Source organism: Pteropus vampyrus, unplaced genomic scaffold, assembly GCF_000151845.1.
Source record: "Pteropus vampyrus isolate Shadow unplaced genomic scaffold, Pvam_2.0 Scaffold91, whole genome shotgun sequence".
Classification (NCBI taxonomy): Eukaryota; Metazoa; Chordata; class Mammalia; order Chiroptera; family Pteropodidae; genus Pteropus; species Pteropus vampyrus.
In genome coordinates this window covers 5,094,976-5,118,097 of record NW_011888872.1, presented here as the reverse complement: position 1 = coordinate 5,118,097, position 23,122 = coordinate 5,094,976, and the positions used below count along the sequence as shown (strand labels likewise).

At 40.3% G+C, this 23,122-nt stretch overlaps 1 protein-coding gene and 1 pseudogene across 1 annotated transcript in view; both read left to right on the top strand.

Moving 5' to 3' along the window:
* The window catches only part of EML6 (echinoderm microtubule associated protein like 6), a 274,207-nt gene that overhangs the window by 227,126 nt on the left and 23,959 nt on the right, over nt 1–23,122 (top strand). Inside the window, exons 27-28 of the mRNA XM_023532868.1 lie at nt 6,487–6,688; nt 6,786–6,912. Of these exons, the coding sequence (XP_023388636.1) occupies nt 6,487–6,688; nt 6,786–6,912 (329 nt within the window). The remainder of the gene's footprint in view (nt 1–6,486; nt 6,689–6,785; nt 6,913–23,122) is intronic.
* On the top strand, nt 36–151 carry LOC111742347 (annotated as a pseudogene).

Genomic DNA, 23,122 nt, shown 5'->3' with positions numbered 1-23,122 from the left:
CCTGGGTTCATGCCCCCATGGAGCCACAGTCCATGGTCTACAGCCATGCCACCCTGAACAAGCCTGATGTCTGATCTCGGAAACTAAGCAGTGTTGGGCCTGGTTAGTACCTGGATGGGAGACCACCTAGGAAGACCAGGTGTTGTAGACATTAATAATAATAATAAATTTAAAAACAAGTTTTGTTACATATTGAGTTGAATTTTTTTCTCTTTAGCTAAAGTTCTACCTTCAGAATCCTTACTGAATAATTCTAGTCCTTTAGCAGCCTTCGTATATAGGAGGATCATATTTGGCTCCCTGAAGTCTCATTCTCTCCAGCCTAAACATCTTCAGTTCCCTCAGCCATGTGACATGGTTTTTAGCTCTCCCTCCCTCTAAGCACATTCCATTCTATCAATTCCATTTTAAACAATCTCATCTGGAACTGAATTCAGTGCTTCAGATGTAATCTGACCGGCTCAGGGTACCGTAGGACTCTTCTTGTTTTAACTATATTTGTTTTAAATCAAACTAAAAGGCATCGGCTCTTTTGGCTGCCACACTACACAATTGAATCGTAGATGTCACTGCCAAAAATGTTGAGGTTATCCTCTATCTTGTACCCAAACAATTGACTTTTTAAACTCTTAGTACAGAACTTTATATTTGTGCCAAATAAGATTTATCTTGTTTATTTTATCTCATTGTTCCAAACTGTCACCATCTTTTAAATACTCTTTGAAAGTATTTACTTTCCCTTCCAACATCACATTATTCTCTGATTTCACAAGTATGAGTTCTATATCCTGGAAAGAAAACAAAATGTAGACTAGAACAACCAAACACCACCACCAAGAGCCCCCATTTAGTTTGACATTCTGTTTATTAATGCACACATGTCGTTACAGTTCTTCAGTTACAGACATTTATGTTTATCTGATTATGCTGTCAGGGAGCTCATATTTCCCTCTCTCATTCGGCAAGACATCACTGAAGACTTGGCACATATCTTGCTAAAAGCCAGATTAATTGTGTCTCTAGTATCCCTAATCCCGCCTTCTAACAAACCAGCCAGTAAAAGACATGGGGATAGTTCACAGTGAACCCCTGTTGCTGCCTAGTAATCATTACTTCCTTTTTCATGTGCTTATCGATGTTTTGTGTAATAATTCACCCTAGAATTTTCCAAGGATTACATCAACTCACGAATCAATATTTTGCTAGATTCTACTTGTTTTCCCTTTTGGATACTGGAACATTTTTATGTTTGGTATCACCTCTCCTGGTTTCTAAATTCCTCAGCTATTACTGATCTTATTTCTGTGGTCACATTTGAAGGCACCTGTACTGAAGTACATGAGCTCTGTTTTGCCTTTCTGGTTTGAAGAGCATTCTCTTTAATAGAAGAAATAAGTAAATCTGCTTTCTGTTTATCTTAAACCATCTGATCTAAAAGAAGTGTTCTTAACTTTTCTCTATTTTTCTTTCAGCCCTGTATACATGAAAACCTTTGCAATTGTCATAGTTTTTGACTTTAACATTCCTGAAACTATAGTAAAGTTGTCTGTGCAAGACTTTTGTTTTCATCCTTGGTTATTCGCTCCTCCTTTTGTCATCCGTACATTTAAAACAACCCACCAGTTCCCTCTGCAGCCACTTTGGTATCTTCAGATGCCGTCCTCTGTCCTTCTTCATTTGTTAATATCTTGTCAGAAAATAATTTTGGGGAGCCTTTTCTAAGATTCATTTCTAATTCCATCCAGCCTTCCCTTCACTTTCAAAACTACCTGGTGGCCTTCTCTCAGTGGTCTATCACTTCACTGTCTCTTACCAGCTCTTGCTCTTTGATCAGAATTCAGTCCTATGAAGCAATTTTTTTTTTTTTTTTTTTTTTTTGCTATTTCTACATTTTTTTGAAATGAGAGTCTCAGTAGGAAAAGTCAAGAAGTTAATGATGCCCAACTATTAGACTAAGGGTTTGGCAGATAGCCAGATAGCTGAAATCCCCATACTGGTATTGTATCATGCTCCTATGCTAGATTTATTGTTGGGCCTGGAAATTCATCATCTGTTTACCTGGCCTGACCAGGTGTGCTGTCTTTAGCAGTAATGTCAAGCTGTGTCCCGGAGTTCCAGGAGGTTCCTCAGGGTCCACCCCAGAAAACAAAGTAGGGGCCAACTGAATGGGTTCTGGAGTCCCACCTCTGCTTGAGCTAGAGCCACTCTGTTCTGTGTTTTATACATTGACCTTTATATACGTTTTTTTCCAACACTTTGTTATAAAAATTTTTAAGCATACAGCTTAAGTGAACTCCTAGAACCCCACACCCAGAGTCTATAATTCAACGTGAATTGTAGACATCAGGATACTTACTCCTAAATGATTCAGCATGCATATCATTACCTAGAATCCAACATTAATTTATGGTATTTTTAAAGTAAAATTTATATGCAATTTAAATGCACAGGTATTAAGGTTCTTTTTGATGAGCTTTGACAAACACACCTATGTCATTCAAATACCTATCAAGATATAAAACATTATCATCACCCCAGGAAATTTCCTTATGTTCCTTCTGGATCAGTCTCTACCCCCATTCTAACCTCATGAAAAAAATATTCCAACGTTTTTCACCATAGGTTAGTTTTACCTGTTCTAGAATTTCATATAAATGGAATAATCAAGTGCTGTTTTGTGTGTGGCTTCTTTCATTCAGATGATGTTTCTGCGATTTCTCCAAGTTGTTGTGTGTAATAATAATCTCTTCCTTTTTATAGCTGAGTGGAATTCCATTGTATGAATATAACAGTTTATCCACATAGCTATTGATATAACATTTTTGGACAAATCCTTGTGGGCATATATTTTCTTTTTCTTAAGTAAATACGTGGGAGTAGAATTTCTGGGTCATAGGGAGAAATGTATGTTTAACTTTTTAAGAAACTTCCAGACCTTTTTCCATTTTTCGTTCCCACCAAAAATGTAAGAGAGCTCCAGTTGCCAACATTCAGTGTTGTTAGACTTGTAAAATTTAGCTGCCCTGGGGAGTAGACAGTGTGAACTCATTGTGTTTGTAGTATGCATTTCCTTGATGACTAATGATTCTGAGCACTTTAAATTTGCTTATTTGCCATTTGTGAAGTGTTTGTACAGATCTTTTATCTACTATTTTAAGTTGGATTGTGTTATCTTTTTATTCTTGAGTTTTACTGTGCAAGATTTGATTGAAGAAATTATTTCATAGTTTAAAGTATTCAAAAACCACTGGCCAATATAAACTCTTTTGATAGTATTACTTCTCTTCCTCTTTTTTTAACCCGATTTTTCTTGCACACTTACCCTTCCAAATACATAGGCCCGAGCTGACGAATATTTCCAGCGGTGTAGTTACACTCCTCCAATACTCTGGATATGTTGGACAAAGTTCACCTGCTATGGACTTTGTTCCCATCAAAATTCATATCTTGAAGCCCTAACTCCCAATGTAACTGTATTTGGAGATAAAGTCTTTATAAAAGTAATTAAGGCTAAATGAGGTCATAAGAGTAGGGCCCTGACCTGATAAGATTGATGCCCCTTATAAGAGACACCAAAGAGCTCATTTTCTCTTTCTGCGCTTATGAATGCACATGTACACACATACACGGGGGCGAGGGGCGGGGGGGCAGCGGGAAAGGAGCCTATTGTGAGAAGGTGGTGTTCATAAGCCAGGAAGAGAGCTCTCACCAGGAATAGAATTAGCTGGCACCTTGATTTTAGACTCCCCAGCCTCCAGAATTGTGAGAAACAAATTTCTGTTGTTTAAGCCACCCAACATGTCATATTTTTTTTATGGCAGCCCAGCTGGATTGACAGCACCCCATTGTAGTATTCCAAGCATTGAGCTCCATGTAGTCAAGTCTTGGTGATAACTATGAAATTTTATCACCACACAGCTCTCTCTGTGTCCAAAATTCAAGTCCCGTTTGTCAGACTCTAAGATTGTGCCTTCTTCTTGGCCCTCTTTCTTGTTCTCTCCTCCTATGAGTTATTAGGCATCTCTTCCTGGCATTTTTCTTTCCATGACAATTATGGGTCCTTATATATTCAGTCTTACAGTTTAAAATATTTTCACTGAGATCCTTAGTCCCCTGACAATCGTATTGTTTCCAGCCTCCATGAGATAGACTCTCCTTTGCCAGAGCCCACCCATTTTCCAGGGCCTTAAACCACATGCGATTCTGTCCTTTGACACTATCTGTGTAGCTAGCCCATTGCTTCCCACAGCCTCCCTTTCCTTCCCAAGCTGTGCCCTAATACTACACTGAAGAGGTTAAAATGTCACCAGGTCATTTACATTTTTAAAACCCACCCTTAAGAGTCTTTCTCAGAATGTCAAAGGCTCAAGAGAGTGGTTCTTCAAAGAGGAGGCTTGTACAGTAAAATTTTACGTACAGAGAAACTATGTGAAATGTGAATGTGGAGAGAGGGTGCACAGCTTTCATCAGATTCTCAGGAATTTCTCACCTAAAAGTGGTTAACAACCAGCACTCTGGAGACATATCTCAGACTCCCCATTCTTTCAGCAGTCAGAGGAAGAGGAGGGTTGTGGTAGCAAGTCCTGATGCGTGTAGCAGAAATACACGATTTGGCATGATGATCCAGAAAAACAGCCCATCCAACTGGCTGTGCCAGGTCTTCAGGAGGCTCATTCCGAAGGCCCTAAGAGAACCACCACACATCCTTGCCAGCCTCTTCCTCCTGGGGGAGCAGCTGCTTTCCTGGAAACTTCTAATAACTGTGAATTCCCTTTATCGTTCCTTGGAGCAGTGATCTTACTTCCTATTCTGAGAATCTTGAATTACCCTTGGCTGGGAGAATATTGGCTTTGTCAGATAGCTTCAGTGACTCAGAATTTTTCCCTTTCTCTTACTCCTTTGTGTCACTTTTTTCCCCTCTGTAAAGATTCTGATCACCTTAGGATATTTTTACCCCTAAACCTTTCTTTTTGGATTCTTTCTTCTATCCTGTCCAGAACCCTGTGCCCCCTCATATAAATAAGGGTATAGAGAGGCCTATCTCAGGCTTTTTTACTTTCTCTCCCTCTCAAGAAACTGGCTTGCATTTGCAGCATATATAATGAATTGGTTCCTGCTCCTAGCAGGAGGACCAGCAGGACAAGTGGCTGCAGCCACTGTGACTGTCCTCTTTACTTTCATGCCTTCTGGAACTCACCTGGTCACACAGTGGGTTTCCTTGAAAATCCTTATTTTGCTCTGCCTATTCCCTTAGCAAACTCGTGGCTCTGGAGGGTTTCCTGGAAATGCTGTCCACCTGTTTGTTTCCCTCACTTTTCTACAGTCAGTACTCTGCTGAGGATTGGGCGGTTCCATTCTGCTGTCAGATAGGGGTCGGCCAAATACAGAGAGAGCTCTACTGAGGAGTTCTAAAGTCATGCGCCCTCCCACACCTGTCTCCTGCCGCATGCCTGTGGAGGTTTCAGGTTCTCCAGCACACCAGTCCAAAACCCTCTGGAAGCCTCTTGTCAATTATTGAATAAAGCTTTCATGTGGGACACTGACGGCCCTCTCATGACCTCAGAAAGTACACATGACTTCCCGCATTGCGTAAGGTATTCCCTGGGAGTTGCTGAGAGGGTGGAAAAACTCTCCGTCTTTAAATGGCTGCTGCTGAAGCTGTTTTTACCAGGCCGTGGCTCATGAGCCAGAAATGGAAGCTGGCTTCTGGTGCCAGCGTCAGCTCCCACCCCTTGCCAGGGCGGCCCCAGAGTGAGCCGCTGACTCACATTTGCTCTCTTCCTTCCCCACCTGGGGGGATAAAGGCGGTGTGACCTGGGCATGCCACTCTGAAGAGATTGCAGTAATTACTAATAAATTGGGTCCTATTTATTCACCCATGTTTGTTGAAAAGGAGCATATTTTGTTTTTTAATAAATTATTTGGGTGTTTCTAGCATTAGAAATTGTTTCCAGTGTCCATGGCAGAAACTGTTGTGTATGTTTTAAATCTTACTCGAGGCCCCAGGATTATGAGAAGTCTCTTGCTGTTCTGTCATAGTCTGGGCTTTGGTACAAATACCACTGTGGGGAATAACTGGGAGAACACTTCTGATCTCAACTGTCAGCCAGACTGACAATCGGGAGTTTACACTAGAGACCTGCGGAGAATGCATATTTGATGTTTGAAAGGAACGGAAATAACCTTTTTACACTTCCTTATGTTCCCAGAAATAGGTTCTGTAGTCTAACATTTCATTTGTTTCCTCACATACTATTTATTGAGCACCTATGATGAGCCAGGTAACATGTTAGAGGAAAAAAGAGACATAGTCCCTGTCCTCATGGAGCTTACATTCCAGAGAAATGTAGAAAAAATGCTGCATAAATAAACTGTTTCATTTGTATCCAGTAGAAGCCACTCTAGAGAATAACATGGATGAAATAGTACAGAGACAGGAATAATGAGACTCCAACATGGGGTAATGGTCAATTTCTGGCTTTACAGGGCCAGCATGCGAAATTCAAGAAGTATGTGGGACACAGTGCACATGTGACCAACGTGAGATGGCTGCACAACGACTCTGTGCTGCTCACGGTAGGTGGCGCCGACACAGCCTTGATGATTTGGACGAGGGAGTTTGTGGGGACTCAGGAGAGCAAGCTGGTGGACAGCGAGGAGTCGGACACCGACGCAGAAGAGGATGGAGGTGAGCCCCAGCTGCCATGCCCCAGCCGTGCCATCTTCACATCCCTCCTGAGCCGCAGCAAACCAACTCCACTCCCCATCTCTCTCTGTTGTTCGAGGCTATGACAGTGACGTTGCTAGAGAAAAGGCCATTGATTACACTACCAAGATCTACGCTGTGAGCATCAGGGAAATGGAGGGCACCAAACCACACCAGCAGATGAAAGAAGTTTCAATGGAAGAAAGGTATGGTGTCACCAGGTTTGTCTGCATACGTTATACCTGTTCACAAACTCATTTAAACCAGAGTGCATTTTCTTTGCCCTCAAAGTTACTACTTAAACTAGTCTTTCATGTGTATGCACAGTCTTAACGTGTACACAGGATTAAGTTGGGGGATGCTTCCTGTAGCTCTCAATATATGGCAAAGGGTAGGTTGCACTTTGCTAAAGCTGTTTATGGAATGTGACTGGAATATACCTGAGGTTTGTTCGGACTAGGCTTTCCTTGCTGTCCTGAATGTGATGGCTGATGGAGAGGATGCTGACTAGAGAGGTAGGAAGGAGGGCAGGCCTCTAAGGTCATGAAGAAATATTTGTGGGTTGAGAAAAATAATCTTTCATTCTAACCAGAGTCCGTGCATTACTCTGTATCACTTGTTGTATCTACTGTTACTATGTCTTCACCTGCCCAGATTTGTTCAGGTGTGTTTGGCGATTCCAGGCATAATGAATTTGATTTTGTTGTCTTGGATCCTCTGTGTATAAGGAAGGTTGCTGGTATTATTTTAGACCTTTTTGATGTGCTATTTATTATAAGTTATTACTGTAATTGATAAGAGAAATTGTCTAACACTTTAAAATTTGTAGAAAAAGAAAGAAAACTCATGATTACTACTATTAATTTATCATATTCATACTGAGGAGGATAAATATTGAATAAATATTTATCTAATATCTAAAAAGAATTTCATGGGTCTCAAAGATGTCTAAGAATTCTCTGTGGGCTCTTCACACTGACGTGGGTTCAGCTGTCACAAGTACCTTGGTTTCAAGTGTATAATTGATGAGATTCAAGTTGTTTTTTGCATTCAGCATGGATTTCTGCCTAATAATAACTATTCAATAAATATGATCTATCAACTTTTACTATTAGGTGGGACTTTAGATGCAAAGAAATAAAATGTCTTTTCCCGCTCCTGCTTCAGTTCAGTGCCAGATGTTAAACTCGATAAATAGGGGTGTGCGACGGGCAGGAAGATTGCAAAAAAATCCAATGCAAAAAAACCTTAATTCTTCCCTAGCATCTTTGTTAGATATTACTATGAAGATTCAGAGCTCTCTTTTGATTAAAAAAATAGAGAGAGAGAGATTTTCCTATAGTAGTCTGTAAATTATAATTTATTTTGCTTTCAACGTAGATTTTTAGTGGCCCCCAAAAAGAAATAATTTGAAAGGACCTAATTCTAAAAATAAAAAGAACGTATCTGCACAAAAGTGCATGGATAACCCTCCTACTTAAATAGTTTACTCTAAGAAAACATTTGGCCTAAATTAAACATTCTTTTGAAAAAGAAATTAATTAACCTTTTCAATTTCACATACCATTATGTAATGAGTTGACTTGGCTATTATTCCAAGCTGATTTGTGGCTGATTTCTACAACCAGTAAGTACTTCATCATACTGTGATTTAGACTGGCCACTGAGATGTAGAAATGTAAACAAATTCCTAATTCCAAATACTACAGCTGGTTTCTAACCTAAACTGAGGCTCATCTGAACCTTTCTTGGTCCTGGTGTCTCTTTGGGAAGGTCTGTAAAAATCTCATGCTTCTCAGTTTAGGAACAGGTGGTAGACAAGATAGTAGAGAGAACCCTAAGAAGAATTTTTAATCTTAAGAATTTTGAAGCTACCTTATCTTCAACATGCCAGATTAGGAACTTGTCATTCATAGCACACACAGGATTGCTTTTTATTTTTCAAGACAAATGCTTCATGGTATTATGAGATATAGGGGAAGTTATTTTAGTACTTTACTGGCATTTTAGAAAATAATTCACACTAGGGCGTAGTGAAGAAAACATGCAGTGAAGAAAACATGCAGTGAAGAAAACAATTTTAAGATAAATACAGGGTCCAGAGAATAATCAAGTCCTTTCTATAAATAGCAAAGTCTTTGATAAATTAAAAAGCCTTGACAGCATCAGTTCCCACAGGAGGCTGTAACCAGAGAGCAGGATGCCAGCTGCACAGCATGCTGGGAGCAAAGCAGGACCACACCAGGAAGGGGTGAATGGGGAAGGAGCAGGAAGTGGTGTCTGAGTTAGCAGCCTCCATGGGTGCAAATCCTAATCAAAACCAAGAACAAGGAGTCTCCACTAGTCCTTGTCAGTAATTTTAGAGAAACTTGAATCTCAGAGATAGGACTGTAGGCAGCTTCTGAACTGCAGAAGAGACAGAATTGAGATGGGGAGAGAACAGAGTTCTGGCAGGAAGATTTGAGTTCCCATATCAAGTGACACCAGGCAAAGCAGAGCCTTCAGAAAATTTGTGAGAAAGCAGGATGAGAAAGGGAAGATGGGGCAGGAGCCCTTGAGAAAGGGAGAACTCTTAACAATAAGTCAGGCAGACAGCTTACCTGAGTCCTCAGGTGGGGTACAAAATGGGTTACATGGACTCCAGTGTCCCGAGCATGAAGGAAAGGTAGAGACAGAAAAATGCTGGGGGTCTTAGACATCAGGAACATGGGGCCAGGCAACACCCAGCTTCTCCCTGGGAATATTCCAGACTGTCAACCTTGACGCCGTTCCCTTGACTGCTTCAAACCCTGCTGATTGGACAGGCAGAGGGTCTCCTGGACCTTCCCTTTATTGTTGCTTCGTGTGTATACCTGCAGGTACCTGCCTATACCTGGGTGCCTTTTCTAAACTCTTGTGCCAAGACATGCACCCATAAGACTAATGGGAGACAAATAGACGAGGGCCACAAGAGATAGGAGCTTTGAACACCCACTCTGCACAGGGAGCTATTTTGCCTTTTACCAATGTTTTAGGCAGTTCTACCTTCAGTTTAAATTCCTCTCTACATTAGAAACCATGAGATGAGTATGGCATCTTTCATATTGTGAACAATGCCTTGATGGCAGTTGCACATTATACATCAATTATTTTTTTAAGCAACTGAATTCCTAATTGCTAAAACTTAAGGCATCATAGATTATTTCTAATGTGACTTTAATATTTGATTTTAAAATAGCCATGAAGCTTTCGATTGTGTTTCTTTATACAATTTCCAACACCTTATGAGTTCTTATTCTTCAGAAGTCATTCGATCTCCAATTCCAATCTTTTTGAGAAGGGGAAAGCTGAGAGTAACTTATAATTGCTCTCAAAGGAATACTGGGCTAATCCCACAAACATATAATCCCTTCCAGGTGTTTATCGAGTGTCCTGGTCACCCACTTCTATTTTGCTCTAGCATGCTGGGGAGCCTGCCTTCGTCACCCCGGCACACTTGTCCAGCCCATCCCCAGACCTCGGTCAGCCCGTGAGCATTCCTGCTGCTTGTGGCATGTGGCTGAGCAAAGTCACTGAAAGCTTTTCCAGTTTTGAGAATCCATGTTTTCAGACCTCATTTAAACACTTGGGGCTGACCCACAGTGCTATCCTTCATCCCCAGCTGACTCCATCTAATTCGGATCTAGAACAATCTTTCTAAGCCTCCCCTGCCTCTTCAGCTCCCAGCTTCAACCTGCCTCTCCCCCTTGACCTCAACTTTTGACTTCATCTCTTACTTTGCCATTTTTCCTCATAAAGTAATATCTGTTTTATCCATCTGCAAACTTAAATTTATTATTGAGTAAATATTTAAAAAGTCAGGAAGTTCTTTTTGAGAAAAAAAAAAATCAAAAGAGGGAAAACATAGTTTTTCAGAGCAATTTGAGAAACAAAATGCTTACCATCATCACAGCATAAGAAATGGTACAAAAATCCTATATTATGACTTTGGTAAAAACAGTTCTTTTCACAAACTCATCAGGGGACAAAATCCCTAAAGTTTGCTCAGTACCAGATTACTAGAGTTGCCTATAAAATTATGAAGTTTCTCTCAATATATTATCAAGGTCACACCTCATTTATATATCATTTTTTGATTTTTATATCATTTTTTGATTTTTAAGGTAAGGTCTTTACTTTCAAGTGAGTCACCCAATGCAAACTGGCCTAAGCAAAGAAACCCATTGGCTCACACACCTGAAATCCAGGAATACGGTGACTTCAGGTGTCACTTGGTATGGGAACTCAAATCTTACTGCCAGAATTCTGTTCTCTCTCCATCTCAGTTTTGCTTTCTCTGGGTTATGGCAATTTTTCAAGTAGAAAAATGGCTGGAGTACCTGGATCTTACAGTCTCTGTGGTTCAAAATCAGCAGGAAAAAACTGCCTCTGATTTCACAAGGCCCCACAAACGTCTTATGATATACTATTGGCTCTGGCAGGTCATACCGAATCAATCACTATGACCTAAGATATATGAACCTTTGACAATTTATAGACTAGCAGCAGTGGACTCAACAGCAAATGTCTACTATACTCCACCCTTTTCTTGCCACATACACGTTCTTAAAATGCTCCAAATTAAACTATTCCACATATGATTGAAAATGTAGTTATCCCCTCCCCAAAGAGAGACATCTCAGAGTCTCAATCATTATTACATCCAGCCCCACATCCAAGATCTCAGGGAGTTATGAAGTCTTCCTGTCCAGAATAGGTAAATCTCCTCAGGTGCTGTGGCTAATAATGTTAACCACCATACCACGCCCAATAGATGGTGGTGAAGAGAGGATAGGACAAGGATAATTGTTTTAAACTACCACTTGGAAGGAGGGAGAGATGCAATATACAGTGGTAACTGGTCCATGCCCATATCACCCTCAGCCGGGCAGGACAATCAAGGATTCTTATCCTTATGTGCATCTTTTGCATAACTGGACAGTAATATGAATGTTGGAAGATGCCAACAGGGGATGTAAAGGTTTTATTTGTTGTTATGGCAAAAGATACAGACACATGTGGAAGTGGAAACATAAAGTAGGAGGTAACACAATATCCTCTTTGAGGACCAGCTTCCCAAGTCTTCCAAATGCCTACTGAGATGTAGGCGATGCCCCTGTGGAATAAAGATTCTGCCAGGCACAGAAACTTTGTCATTCTCATAGGGGACTTTATATCTTCCCACCTTCCTGTGAATTCCTCCCAGACTCTTAGAAATACTCTGACTGTGCTTGGCCAACCCCCAGATGACCATGACACAGTAAGATGGGGAGGGGAAGGTCAACTTTTAGGGACATCTCCCCCAAGAGGCCCAAGTTTCAGGTCAGTCCAAATTCTATTTTTATCAATTGTCCTCTGACCTAAGATTTGGCATTTCATAGCGTCAACTTAAAAGGAAAAATATTTTTTATATTTAATAACTTGAATCTAATAATTTATACTAATAACTTGAATTTTTAAGAAGGAGAAGGCATATCGATTAAACAATTCATATTTTTAAAAATCAATAACTAATTTTTCGCTCCTTCTAACCTCATTTTTAATGATAAACTGAGTACCAGTTAATTGATTACTAGTGGTATATATTCCTTTTCTAAAGTATAGTTTCAATTATTTATTTCTTGAAGTAATAGTATAACTTTCTTTAGGTTCAACTGATTGCAACGAATGGTTTGTTGTCATTGTTTCATGTTTAAATCATCACTAGTTTTTAGCGGAACTTTCTTTGGGTTGGTGTATGTGGCTTTGTGACAATACCATTCACTGTGTATTTCTGAAATCGTCCTTGTTTTTTGACAAGAGATCCCACGCTCCACTTTGGTTTTCCTGTCCCTGCGGGCACACTAGTTTGTTCCCCATAACCACTGGGGGTTGCTTAAATTATTAGAGACCTAAAATAGAAAAACCAATAACTTCTTTTAAGACTGTGAGGTTATGTTGATTTTTAAATTTAATTCTTTTTACGCCTTGTTTTAACAGGCATTTTGTTTTTTGCTGTCTTTGATGCACCATATTGTATGTTGTATTTCAGAACATTACATTGGATAGTGTTGTCTAAAACTTCAGAAATCTTTGTCATTTCTGGTTTTGATTCTTGGTGCAAGCTCCCTAAAAGTGGTTTCAAAGTATATAAAAATATAGGACACATAGTATCTTAGGTAGAATTTCATAAAATCAGTAGACGGGGAAAGGAATAACTTAAGTCTTTCAAGTTTAGCCTGAGCTCTCTGTGTCAGTTGTGGCCCCAACAACAACAAAAAGCAATACTCCGAAATGCAGAAATTTGGGGAGAGCCTAATGAAGGAACTGTTAACAAACATTTGAGCAGGATTAAGAGAAACAACAGGGATGGGGCAGCACCTTGGGGATAGCAACAGCTGGAAAGCATAACCATGCGGAGCCTGAAGGGGAAGGGAGAAAGCTGTTGCCAAAAGTGGAGGACATAGCTGTAGGAGTGGACCTTTTCAGGGAGCTAAAACCTGAGGGGGAGGACTGAAGGTAACCAACTTGAGTCCCAGCAAGGAAGTGTCAGGGAAATAAATGCCCAACTACATTCTCCTCTCACCTTGTCCACCATCTGGAGCCTCCTTGAGCTGCATCCAGTCAGAAGCTGAAGGGCCAGAGTCCATTGATGCAGTTCTGCAATGGCTGGCCCGGAGGGCACAGAGCAGGAGGAGAAGGGTGGAGAGTAGATATGGAAGGGCACTCGGGAAATTTCTAGCTCATTCTCATTTATTTATTTTTTTTTCTGATAGAAACTGGTGTTGTTATTACAGAAAAGAACCTCAGGCTATTTCAATGTTAAACAGTAATTACTATCATTTGTAAACGCCTTTGAATATACAGGTATGCAATACCAGTATCATAACAGTGTGTATACAGGCATTAAAGATGCCAGTAAATGCAGACAAATCAATATCAAGAATCATTAGACATTTAAAACTTTACCCAGGCTAAGTGGAACAGTTTTGATGAACCATAGCCTTTATACCACTGTCTGGGGGTGCCACAAGAATCACCTTATAAAAGACACTAGTACACTAAAAATTAAAACTTATTTAATTAAAATTTTATATTCATATTACATGTTGATATTCCCAAATATTTTTAAAATAATGTTTAAACATCTTTGGCCCATCTCCAGATGTTTTTATTTTCACACAAAAACAAACAAACAAACAGAAATTAGAAACTTACAACTATAGACATGTTTAGTGTCAATATCCAAACTTTTGTATGAATCATGCAACCCCAATTTTGCATTTGTGTTAACTGCATGATCACCACAGAAGTGAATCACGAAGGCATATTTTTAAAAATTTATGGATAGAATCTAATAATATCTCCAAGTGTGGACTGTGCTCTTTTATTAAAATCCAAATGAGCTGACCCACTGCCATTGATTTTTCTAGTTGGACCTGGTGGGGCCACGGATGATAATTTATTTTTAAATGTCTGCTTTTTGGCTCATTTGTCCCTGTCTCCTCACTGAACTGCTTAGATTAGCCATCTGCTTGGGGAATGGTAATAATGGAGATTTTTATTTGATATATTAGATTGGAACCTCGAAACTGTGTTCAGACAAAAACTTAAGTTTATCATATAAGATACAAAATAAAGGCGAATTGAACTATGTTTTATGGAAGTGGGCCGGTAAATATTCACTAACTTCTATTTTTCTAAGTGGATGCCATAGTTAGCTCAAAGATTGTTTTCTCAGAGCCCCTGAGTCAGCAGTCTGTATCTCCCAAGGTCCTTTATTAACAGATGCTCAGGCTTGCAGCTTTTAGCTATCTATCCGGGGATGAATAATAGAATATAGGACTTAACCCTTTCTGTATCTACCCATCTTTGTAACATTATTTATTCTAGCATTTTCCACTTTTTACTAAAAGGAGAGGTTCAGACTTCCTCCTCAGCCCCTGTCTTCTCACCACAGAAGCTGCATAACTTATGGCCACAACTCAAAATTCAAAACTGAGTGGATGCATATTTTTTGTTTCCTCAGAAAGGCCTTGGGCTTGCTGGAGCCTCTTCTGCTTATCTCAGGGAAGGTCATCTCTTTCTTTAAAAAAAAAGCCTAAAGTAGGAAAGTTAGTTTTTAACACTTAAATTATATTGTCTTAGCACAAGTTTAATGTAGTTTGCTTTTGAATTCTGAAAAAATGTAGAAATTATGATATATATAGTTTTAGTAATCAATTTATCAGATATATTTAGATATTCAGCATATTTACCTGGCTGTGTAACATGTACACAACCATCTTCTAGAAGGAAGTTTCAAGAACTAAATCTTTTATACAATCAAGCTTTGTGTCTTAATTAAATACCATTTGCTTTCTAGAAATGGGGTCCCTGAACAATTAGAAAATCATTTTAAAATTTCTGTCCTTTAATGTTTTTTTTCCGAAATGACAGAGTTATAAGGTCCAGCTGCCTGTAAGGGGAAATGTTTAGTGCACATATTTGAAAATAGAAATCCTCATAGCTAAATTTTTTTTGCTTAAAATAATTTCCCACCTTGGCCATTTTTAAAGCAAAGGTTAGTTATGATAGTTTTATATCGACTTGGTTATTATTATCATTACCTCTCCAACATTTGAACCCTTTGGCATCTTCATTTCCCCTTGTATTTTTTTTAGTTCTGGAATCTCTGACTTTTACAAAAAGTGTTACCCCAGTGAGAATCGAAGCAAAACTAGCTCCCTCGTATTTCTTCTTATATCTAAAACCTCAGCAGGTATCCAGTGATTACCTGGAAAATGTCTGGCTGTATCCAGCAATGGCTCCGGGGGGTTCCTTGGCATTAATCTCACTTCTGACACCATTCTGCTTGGTCATCAGAATAGGACAGTGATATGAATGATGGAGAGATGATAACACAAAAGTTAGACATTGTAATGTTTCTTAATTTTAGAGTATATGAAAAGCTATAGATATGGTTACATAAGGCAGGAGCTGACAGCATTTCCTCAGGCAGTGTTATGATATCCTAAATCCCCAGAGTACCCCCAATGAAACAGACCAGGGTGGTCCCCTGTTATATGAATTCACGGGTCCTTGCACTAAATGACCTCAGAATTCTTTTCTAGCAGTAGGGTTTTCTAAACTTTTTCTTAAATCTGTTTATGGCTGAATCAGGAAGGCCCTAAAAATGTATCTTCTCCTATTATCCTATATTCTTTTTGAATAGATTTGTACAGATTTATGAACTTAAGTGAAAAGAAAGTCCTATAAATAAAACTGTACACCATAGGTTTATAAAGAAATGTTATAGGGGTTTTGTTTGTTTCAGCCCCCAAATTAATAGGTTTTTAAAAAAAAAAAATTCTTAAAGTTTCATTCTTAAACCTTTCCCATTAAAAATATGAGAACGGTTTAATATTGGTTCCTTAATGAGTCCATAGCATCAAGATATTTAAAGTTCCACTGAATTGAAAATTTCATTTATGAAACTCAGTATGTCAAGGATCGGCACTGTGTTTACCATGGCTTCTACCACGTGCCTAATACAGTGTCTTGTAGAGTACACAGTCAACAAATATTTCTTGAATGAGTAGATGAATATTGAATTTATTTAGTCTGCTTCTCTTAATGTTTAAATAAATTACTCTGTCTCCAAAATGGCCTATAAATCCATTCTTTGTCAATAACATTTACCTTCCTTTCATTAGCCCCTTTGGGTGGCTTTCTCTTTGTGGGAAATGGCGTGACCCCGTGTAGAATCTGGTGATGCCCCAGATGGCTATGGGACTGCTCTTGGTTAAATGATTTTATAATCTCATACCTATCTGTCCATTAAGAATTAAAATGTTTTATTTTTTTGGCTTAAATCTATTTAACCCAAGGCAAAAATAATTGAAAATAAAATTCTGTGTTATTGTAGCCGTCACACCTATTTTTACATGCAAAGCTTCTTTGTTGGCAGATTTACACTGAAACAAAGAACATGCTCACAGGTGACATTGTAAAAATATGAGAAAGGTTTAGATAGCTGTCCCTGAATCAAAACAAACCACCATCTATAGTTAATCCCAGTTTTTCTTCTAAATATTTATGCTGTGTTTAGGGACAGAAAATCTGCTGGGAGAAGCTTCCCCAGTTTAAAAAAAAATGCTTTATTTAATCATTAAATTTACATTTCAAGTTTTCCAGTGGCACAGTGAGCATGGGGAAGTGGACAGTGCTCCCCACCATGGTGTTCTCAAGGAATAAAACGGCCCGGCTCGCCTGGCACTTTCCTCAGCTCCACAGGCCTGACAGAGGCCCTTTGTCATTGTTAATCAATAGCCACTCTGTGAGTTTGTATTCTAAGAGTTGCTAGGAACTGACAGTCTTACTTGCAGGTGCTGATGAATTTACCAGACTGAGATCTGTCAAAACTGCTGCATCCTATTTTGACACCTCTCCCAATAAATAGGAACCTCAAATTCTGCATTTCAATCCCATTTGTGATGATGGAGTGACCTTACGCAACCTATGAGTTAGTACAGAGACACACAGTTACATATATGTTGTGTATAAGCGAAGCTCAAACCTTACCCTGAGAGAGTGATTGCTCATGTGTAGAGTAAACAGAGAGGGAGTGTCCTTGCTCCTTCAGAGCGTTTCTCTCTAGGCTAAATCCTTCTTCCCTCCACCCCTTGATTCAGTGAGAATTCTACACTCATAGCTGACCTGAGCAGATAAAACGTAGCAAGTTTCCTATTCTTTAACAAGGTGGAAGGAACTGAAGTTATAATATCTATTAATCCCTGAAACACTGAAATGAATCATTTTACAGGCGTATGGTTTAGCTATGTAACTCCACCAAAAGCTGAATAATTTTTTAAAGGGAATTTAATGCTACCATCATAAATGATTTTTTAATTCAAATCTCTTGATATTCTATATTGTTTGAAGCAAAGTAATGTTGTCCATATAATGGATAGTTTTAGGAATTAAACCTGCCATTCATTAGAGAATAGTTTGTTTTTTAGAACAAAGAATGTCCCAGGACATAAAAATTCAGAGGTAAAATGCTATAAAGTTATTTTTTAAAAAGATTGATACACCTAGGAAATCATCCTCCTACAGTGTAATCAGTTGCTTCAAATTCATGCATGGGGATAGCATCAAAGGGAACGTCTCTTAGAAAACAGTGGCAGAGTTGTCTGATTATGTTAATCAAGTCTCTGAACATCTCTCAGATCTCCATTTGGAGGGAATGAATGCTACCAGGGTCATTTACCCTGCCTCTTTCTGCTGTTGTGTGGTGGTGATGTGGTAACTGAGGTATTTGCAGAAGCATTTGTTAGGGTGCACAGTTTGCGTTATGGTGGATTAGGGTGCTTTTGTGGGTGTGTTTAAAGTATGATTGGCATGCTTTTTAACCAGCTCCACCCCATTCCTTTGAATTTTAAGCCATGTTTTACCATATTCTACCCCTCCCTGTTCCTTTCATTTATCAATATCCTGTCTCTGAGGAGTTCAGCTAGAAGTCAACTGGCTGACCACAGCTGCTGCCGTGCCGTGGGTGACATTGTTATCCACAGTCTCTCTCTCCCTCAGTGACTTAACCTCTCCTCTCATCTCATTCTCAGTACACCTGATCTTCATCTTAAGACATCAGCACCTGGACACCTCCAATTTTTTTTTTTTTGGTTCATCAGCTCTCTCTTGACCTCATTTCTTTTGCCTGCCTAAATGTCACTATTCCAGGCTCATTGGCTCTTCACCCATATATTTCTCCTACGATTTTCAGACTAGAAAATTATATTGGTGTGATTGCCCTCATCAGAGTCTATGTTGCCTGCTGCACAAGGGCTTTCTTCACTGTTCATTCATTTTCATTCTTGTCTTTGGTTGGCTCCCTCTGCCACCCTCTCAGCAGTCAGACAAATTTTTGCCCCTTCCTCAATCTTCCGCCCAAACCCTACCCCCTTTACTCCTGGCAGATGGCTTTCCTGCCCTCCTTCACTGAGAAAACAGAAGCCATTGGGCATGAACTGTATCTTGGTACTTGTTTCTTTCTCTTCTGTCTTGCTTCCCATCCTCCACCCCACATAAATCATTCACCTCCCTCCTTCTCTTCTTAGAGGAAGTGAGTCCCTCCTCCTTTTCAAGGCTGGTGCTTGGACTTTAGCCTCCTATCCATCCATGCTCCCTCATCATCTCTCCTGTGTCATCCCCCCATAGCTGGATCAATGTCCTCAGCCAAGAAACGCATTCCAGTCTTTCTCATCCTCACCCAGCTCTCTTCAAGGAAAAAAAAAAAAACAACTTATACACTTACATACATATTACCAACCTTTCCCTCCCTTTTTCCCTTCTCATCCAGGCTTTACCAAGTCTCTCCTTCACTCTCAAGCCCATTCCATCTGTCTTCTGTCCCTGCCATTCTGATGACATGGTGACTTCCTAATTCCCTAATCCAATCCACTCTCTTCTGTCTTGTTAAAAGGAAGAACTGTTTCTTCTGGAGTAGCATTGTCCAATAGAAATATAGTACAAGCCACAAATGTTATTTTTCTAGTAGCCACATTAAAGAAGTTAAAAGAGATGGTAAAATTAATTTTAATGTGTTTTATTTAACTCAGTATATTTTAAAATATTATTTTAACATGTAATCAATATAAAAATTATTAATAAGTCATTTTATATTCTTTTTAAAAAAATTAGTTGTATTAGGTCTTCAAAATCTGGTGTATATTTTCCAGCTGAAACACATCTTCATTTGGACTGGCCACAATTCAAGTACTCAGTAGCCACATGTGGCCAGTGGCTACCACACCAGACAGTGAAGTTAGGCATTCTTCCCTCACTTCTCTTTTGGAAACAATCTCTCCTGGCCCCTCCCTTGCCTCTCCAACCATTTCTCCCCAGGGCCCATCTCTGCTTCCTCTTCCAGCCCCTCGCATGCTTTTGGTCCTCAGGGTTTCGCCTTTGGCCGTTCTTTCTTTTTACCCTACACCTTCCTCTTGACGAATCTCATATATTCCACCAACTAGGGGATGATTCCCAGTCATATCTCTGAGTCTCACTTCTCATTCGAACTTCCAACTAGTATGGCCAGCCCACAGATGGCCAAAGTGCAACATGCCAAAGTTGAACTTAGATCTTAGATCTTTCATCTCAGATCTCTTGTTTCAGTCAGTGATGCCACCATCCACCCAGACACCCAAGCAGAAAACCGGGACTGCACTTGAATTGTTCTTCCTTCTTTCTTTACTAGAGCTAAACAGTTACAGAGACTTTACCCATATTTCTTTAAATATTCACTCGTTTCTGTCTCCACAACCGCTGTATAGGCCAAAATCTTCATCGTCCACTCCCACCCCTTGGATTACTGCAGTGGCCTCTTCGGCAGTCTGCCCACCTTACTCATGGTTGCCTCCACTCCATCCTTTATGACCTCAAGTTTTCACCCAGATAAGTTGATATTCACCTAAAATGTCCACGTCTGGAACTATATCCCCCAGGGGGGTTGTGTTACAGGCTTCGGTCGAGCATTTTTAAGGTGGTGGGCTTCTCTAGGGGCGTCCCGTAGTCGTCCTGCCTGACTCCCTTCCACTCCACTTCACCACCGAGCAGCTCTACTGATGGTGCTGGAAGACGCAGGAATACGATTTAAAAAATCCAGTTCCCTTTATTTTGATAACAGAGAACCCCCGTGGCTTTGAAGACTTTTCTTAAACCTGGACTTATCCTAGAGAGCATCAGTTCTTAATATCTCACTCTCTCTCTTAGAAATCTTTGAAAATCTGATTAAAACATGCCTCCTGCCCCCCGCCCCCAGAAAAATGCACACGTGCAAATGCAGTTTGGCACAAATGTCACGGGGTTCACTGAGGTCCTGAAATCCATCCATGGGGTGAGAGATCTTGTTTGAAGACAATTCTAAAACAGTCTGTAGATTATCTGGTTCTCACCTAAAACCTGGATCGAGAGTAGTTTGGTTTCCCAAGATATTTTGAAAACTCTTGGAGCATTTTATAGCACATTTTGGAATCTGCAAAAAACTACGTTTCCTCCAAGGACACTTTGAACAGTGTCTGACAACATTAAAAACAATTTCAAACTTGTGTTTCTTGGCTAAATGTAGCTGAGTTTCTCCACATGCACACCCATCTTTATAGAAGCTGCTTGGAACGACTTTCTCACTGGCTTTCCGAGCCGTACGAGTTGGCTGTCACACTGTGCTCATCTGGGGCTGTGACTGATTTTCATAACCGCCTCAGTCATTTTGGAAGCTTCCCGAGAGCCGTGGCTCTGAACTCTCTATTGCGCATCTCAGGTCATCGTGTGCTCTGCCCCACCCCTTGCTCTTCAGCTCCAGGAGAATGGATTGGATTTGGGAATTAGGAACAGCCCAGCACCCCAGAAGGAGGCGAGAATGGGCAAATCCCTGGGCCCTGGCCACCCTTGGCAGCCTTTTGTGGGTCGAGAACCTGTGTCAGGGTGACGCTCCACACACCTTTAAGTGAGTCTAAACTTTCTCTTCAGCAGCCTAACTGCTGGACAATGGTGTTACAGCAGGGATTGACCATACATGTTCCTTCTCTGCCCACAGAATGTGCTTTTTTCCATAGGGGACATGTGGGTACAAGGTAGTCACTCTACACACAAGTGTGGAGTGGATCTCCAGCAGTCTGCACCCAGCACTGGGCAAGAATAGGGCAACCTCGTTACTTAACTCCCAGTCACATGCTTGAGTTCACGGGCCTCTGCTTGGGTTTCCTGCCCTCACCCTCTCTTCCTTGGCAAAGCTTCTCTCCTCTCTCTCCAACCTCAAGCCCGACCATCGTCCTCTCTCCTGATTATACAGTCTGTTTACTCTCTTGCCAGGCTCCCTCCTTAAGTTTCTTGCCCAATGGAAATTCTCTGTTCCTTTGTTTACCTGAGTCTCTTGAAAGCCCCACTTGCCCCCCAGGAAGCCCCTTTGTGTCTCTGCTGCTTCCACCTCCAATCCCCACCCCTTCAGCTTCCCAGCTCTTAACTTTTCTGAATCTCCCTGCTGTTTCCCAATGGTACTCACTACTCTTCTCGCTCTCCCATCCTGTGTGCCAGCTAGGAACAACCGGCTATGAAGAGTTTATTGGACTGAAAAGTGAGTGAATGTTCTCATGCACTCTGCTCTTTCCCACCTCAGCAAAGCTTTTCAGAGTCACATTTCCAGTGGAATCCGGATCTGATAGAATTTAGATCCCCCGAAAAATGCTAAACCTCCAGCGTTTGGCTGTATTTGAAATTTTTGGCAGTCCCTCTCATGTCTGATGTTACAAACACTGTTTCTAGATGCCTGGAAAGAAGCCTTTAATGCTTGTATTGTGTTTTAACTTGCTTTCCTTTGGAGGCAGGGAATTGTCAAGTAAGTATTCATAGCGCTCTGCAAAAGCCCAGGTGTTTGATGAGCATCCAGTACTAAGTGTTCATGCAGAATCCACCACCGCAAAGGGTCTATACTTATAACCCGCTGAATTTGCCACGATGCCAGTTTCTTCCTTTTGCCCCTCTCATCTTTAGTTTTGAAGCAATACAGCTGTTAATGTATGCTTGTGAAATATGAAAGAAACATTCTGAGATTGCTTTACTTTTCAGTTTTTGACTGAAAATCAAGGTGAAAAAAGCATTGGATCGCCTCTACGTATATATGTGTATATATATATATACAATCTTGTGTATACATTAATACACAATGTTTGTGCTTGTATGCATACTCTATATCCACTGTATAATATGTGACATATTATACAACCTGCGTGTACCCCGAAAACAAGCCCTACGTTTAATCTCAAATTCTGCCTTATGAACCACGCTGTAGTCCGAGCGTCCGCCCCCTTGCTCCCTTCTCAGACCGTGGCTTGCTTTTGTCATACACTTAAACGTTCTAAGGTGAAAGAAGAAACCCACGGATTTCATTTGCAAGTCCCACTAAAACAGAAGAAAGAGCAGATATCCTGGGAAGTGATAATTAATCTGAAGGAAGCGTCTAATCGTGAGAACCGGCATGGCCCCGGCCTCCCAGTTTTGCTCAATTTGGCCGCTATGATGTCAGCTGGGGGTTTGCAGAGATGTGCTCTCTCTACCCCTTTTTCGGTGGTGATTATAATATCATTTGGTCCAGTGATCACTTATGATTACATAACATGTTTTGACTGAAGAGTTTCTGAGAAAATAAAGGTACCTTGTTTTACCCCAGCACAAAAATGCAAGCCGTTCCAGCAGGCAAGCTGCCCTACCAAGAAACACTGGCAGTTATTAGGCTAAATTATGAGTTGAACTTGATTCGGAAACAAAGCATCCATTGTGCATAACTACCAGCAACATCCAGGAGGATATGATTGTTCTTCTGACAACAAGTTTCTCCCCAGCACACTCTAAAATAAGCAGAGTCCCCAGGCGCATTCACAAAATCAC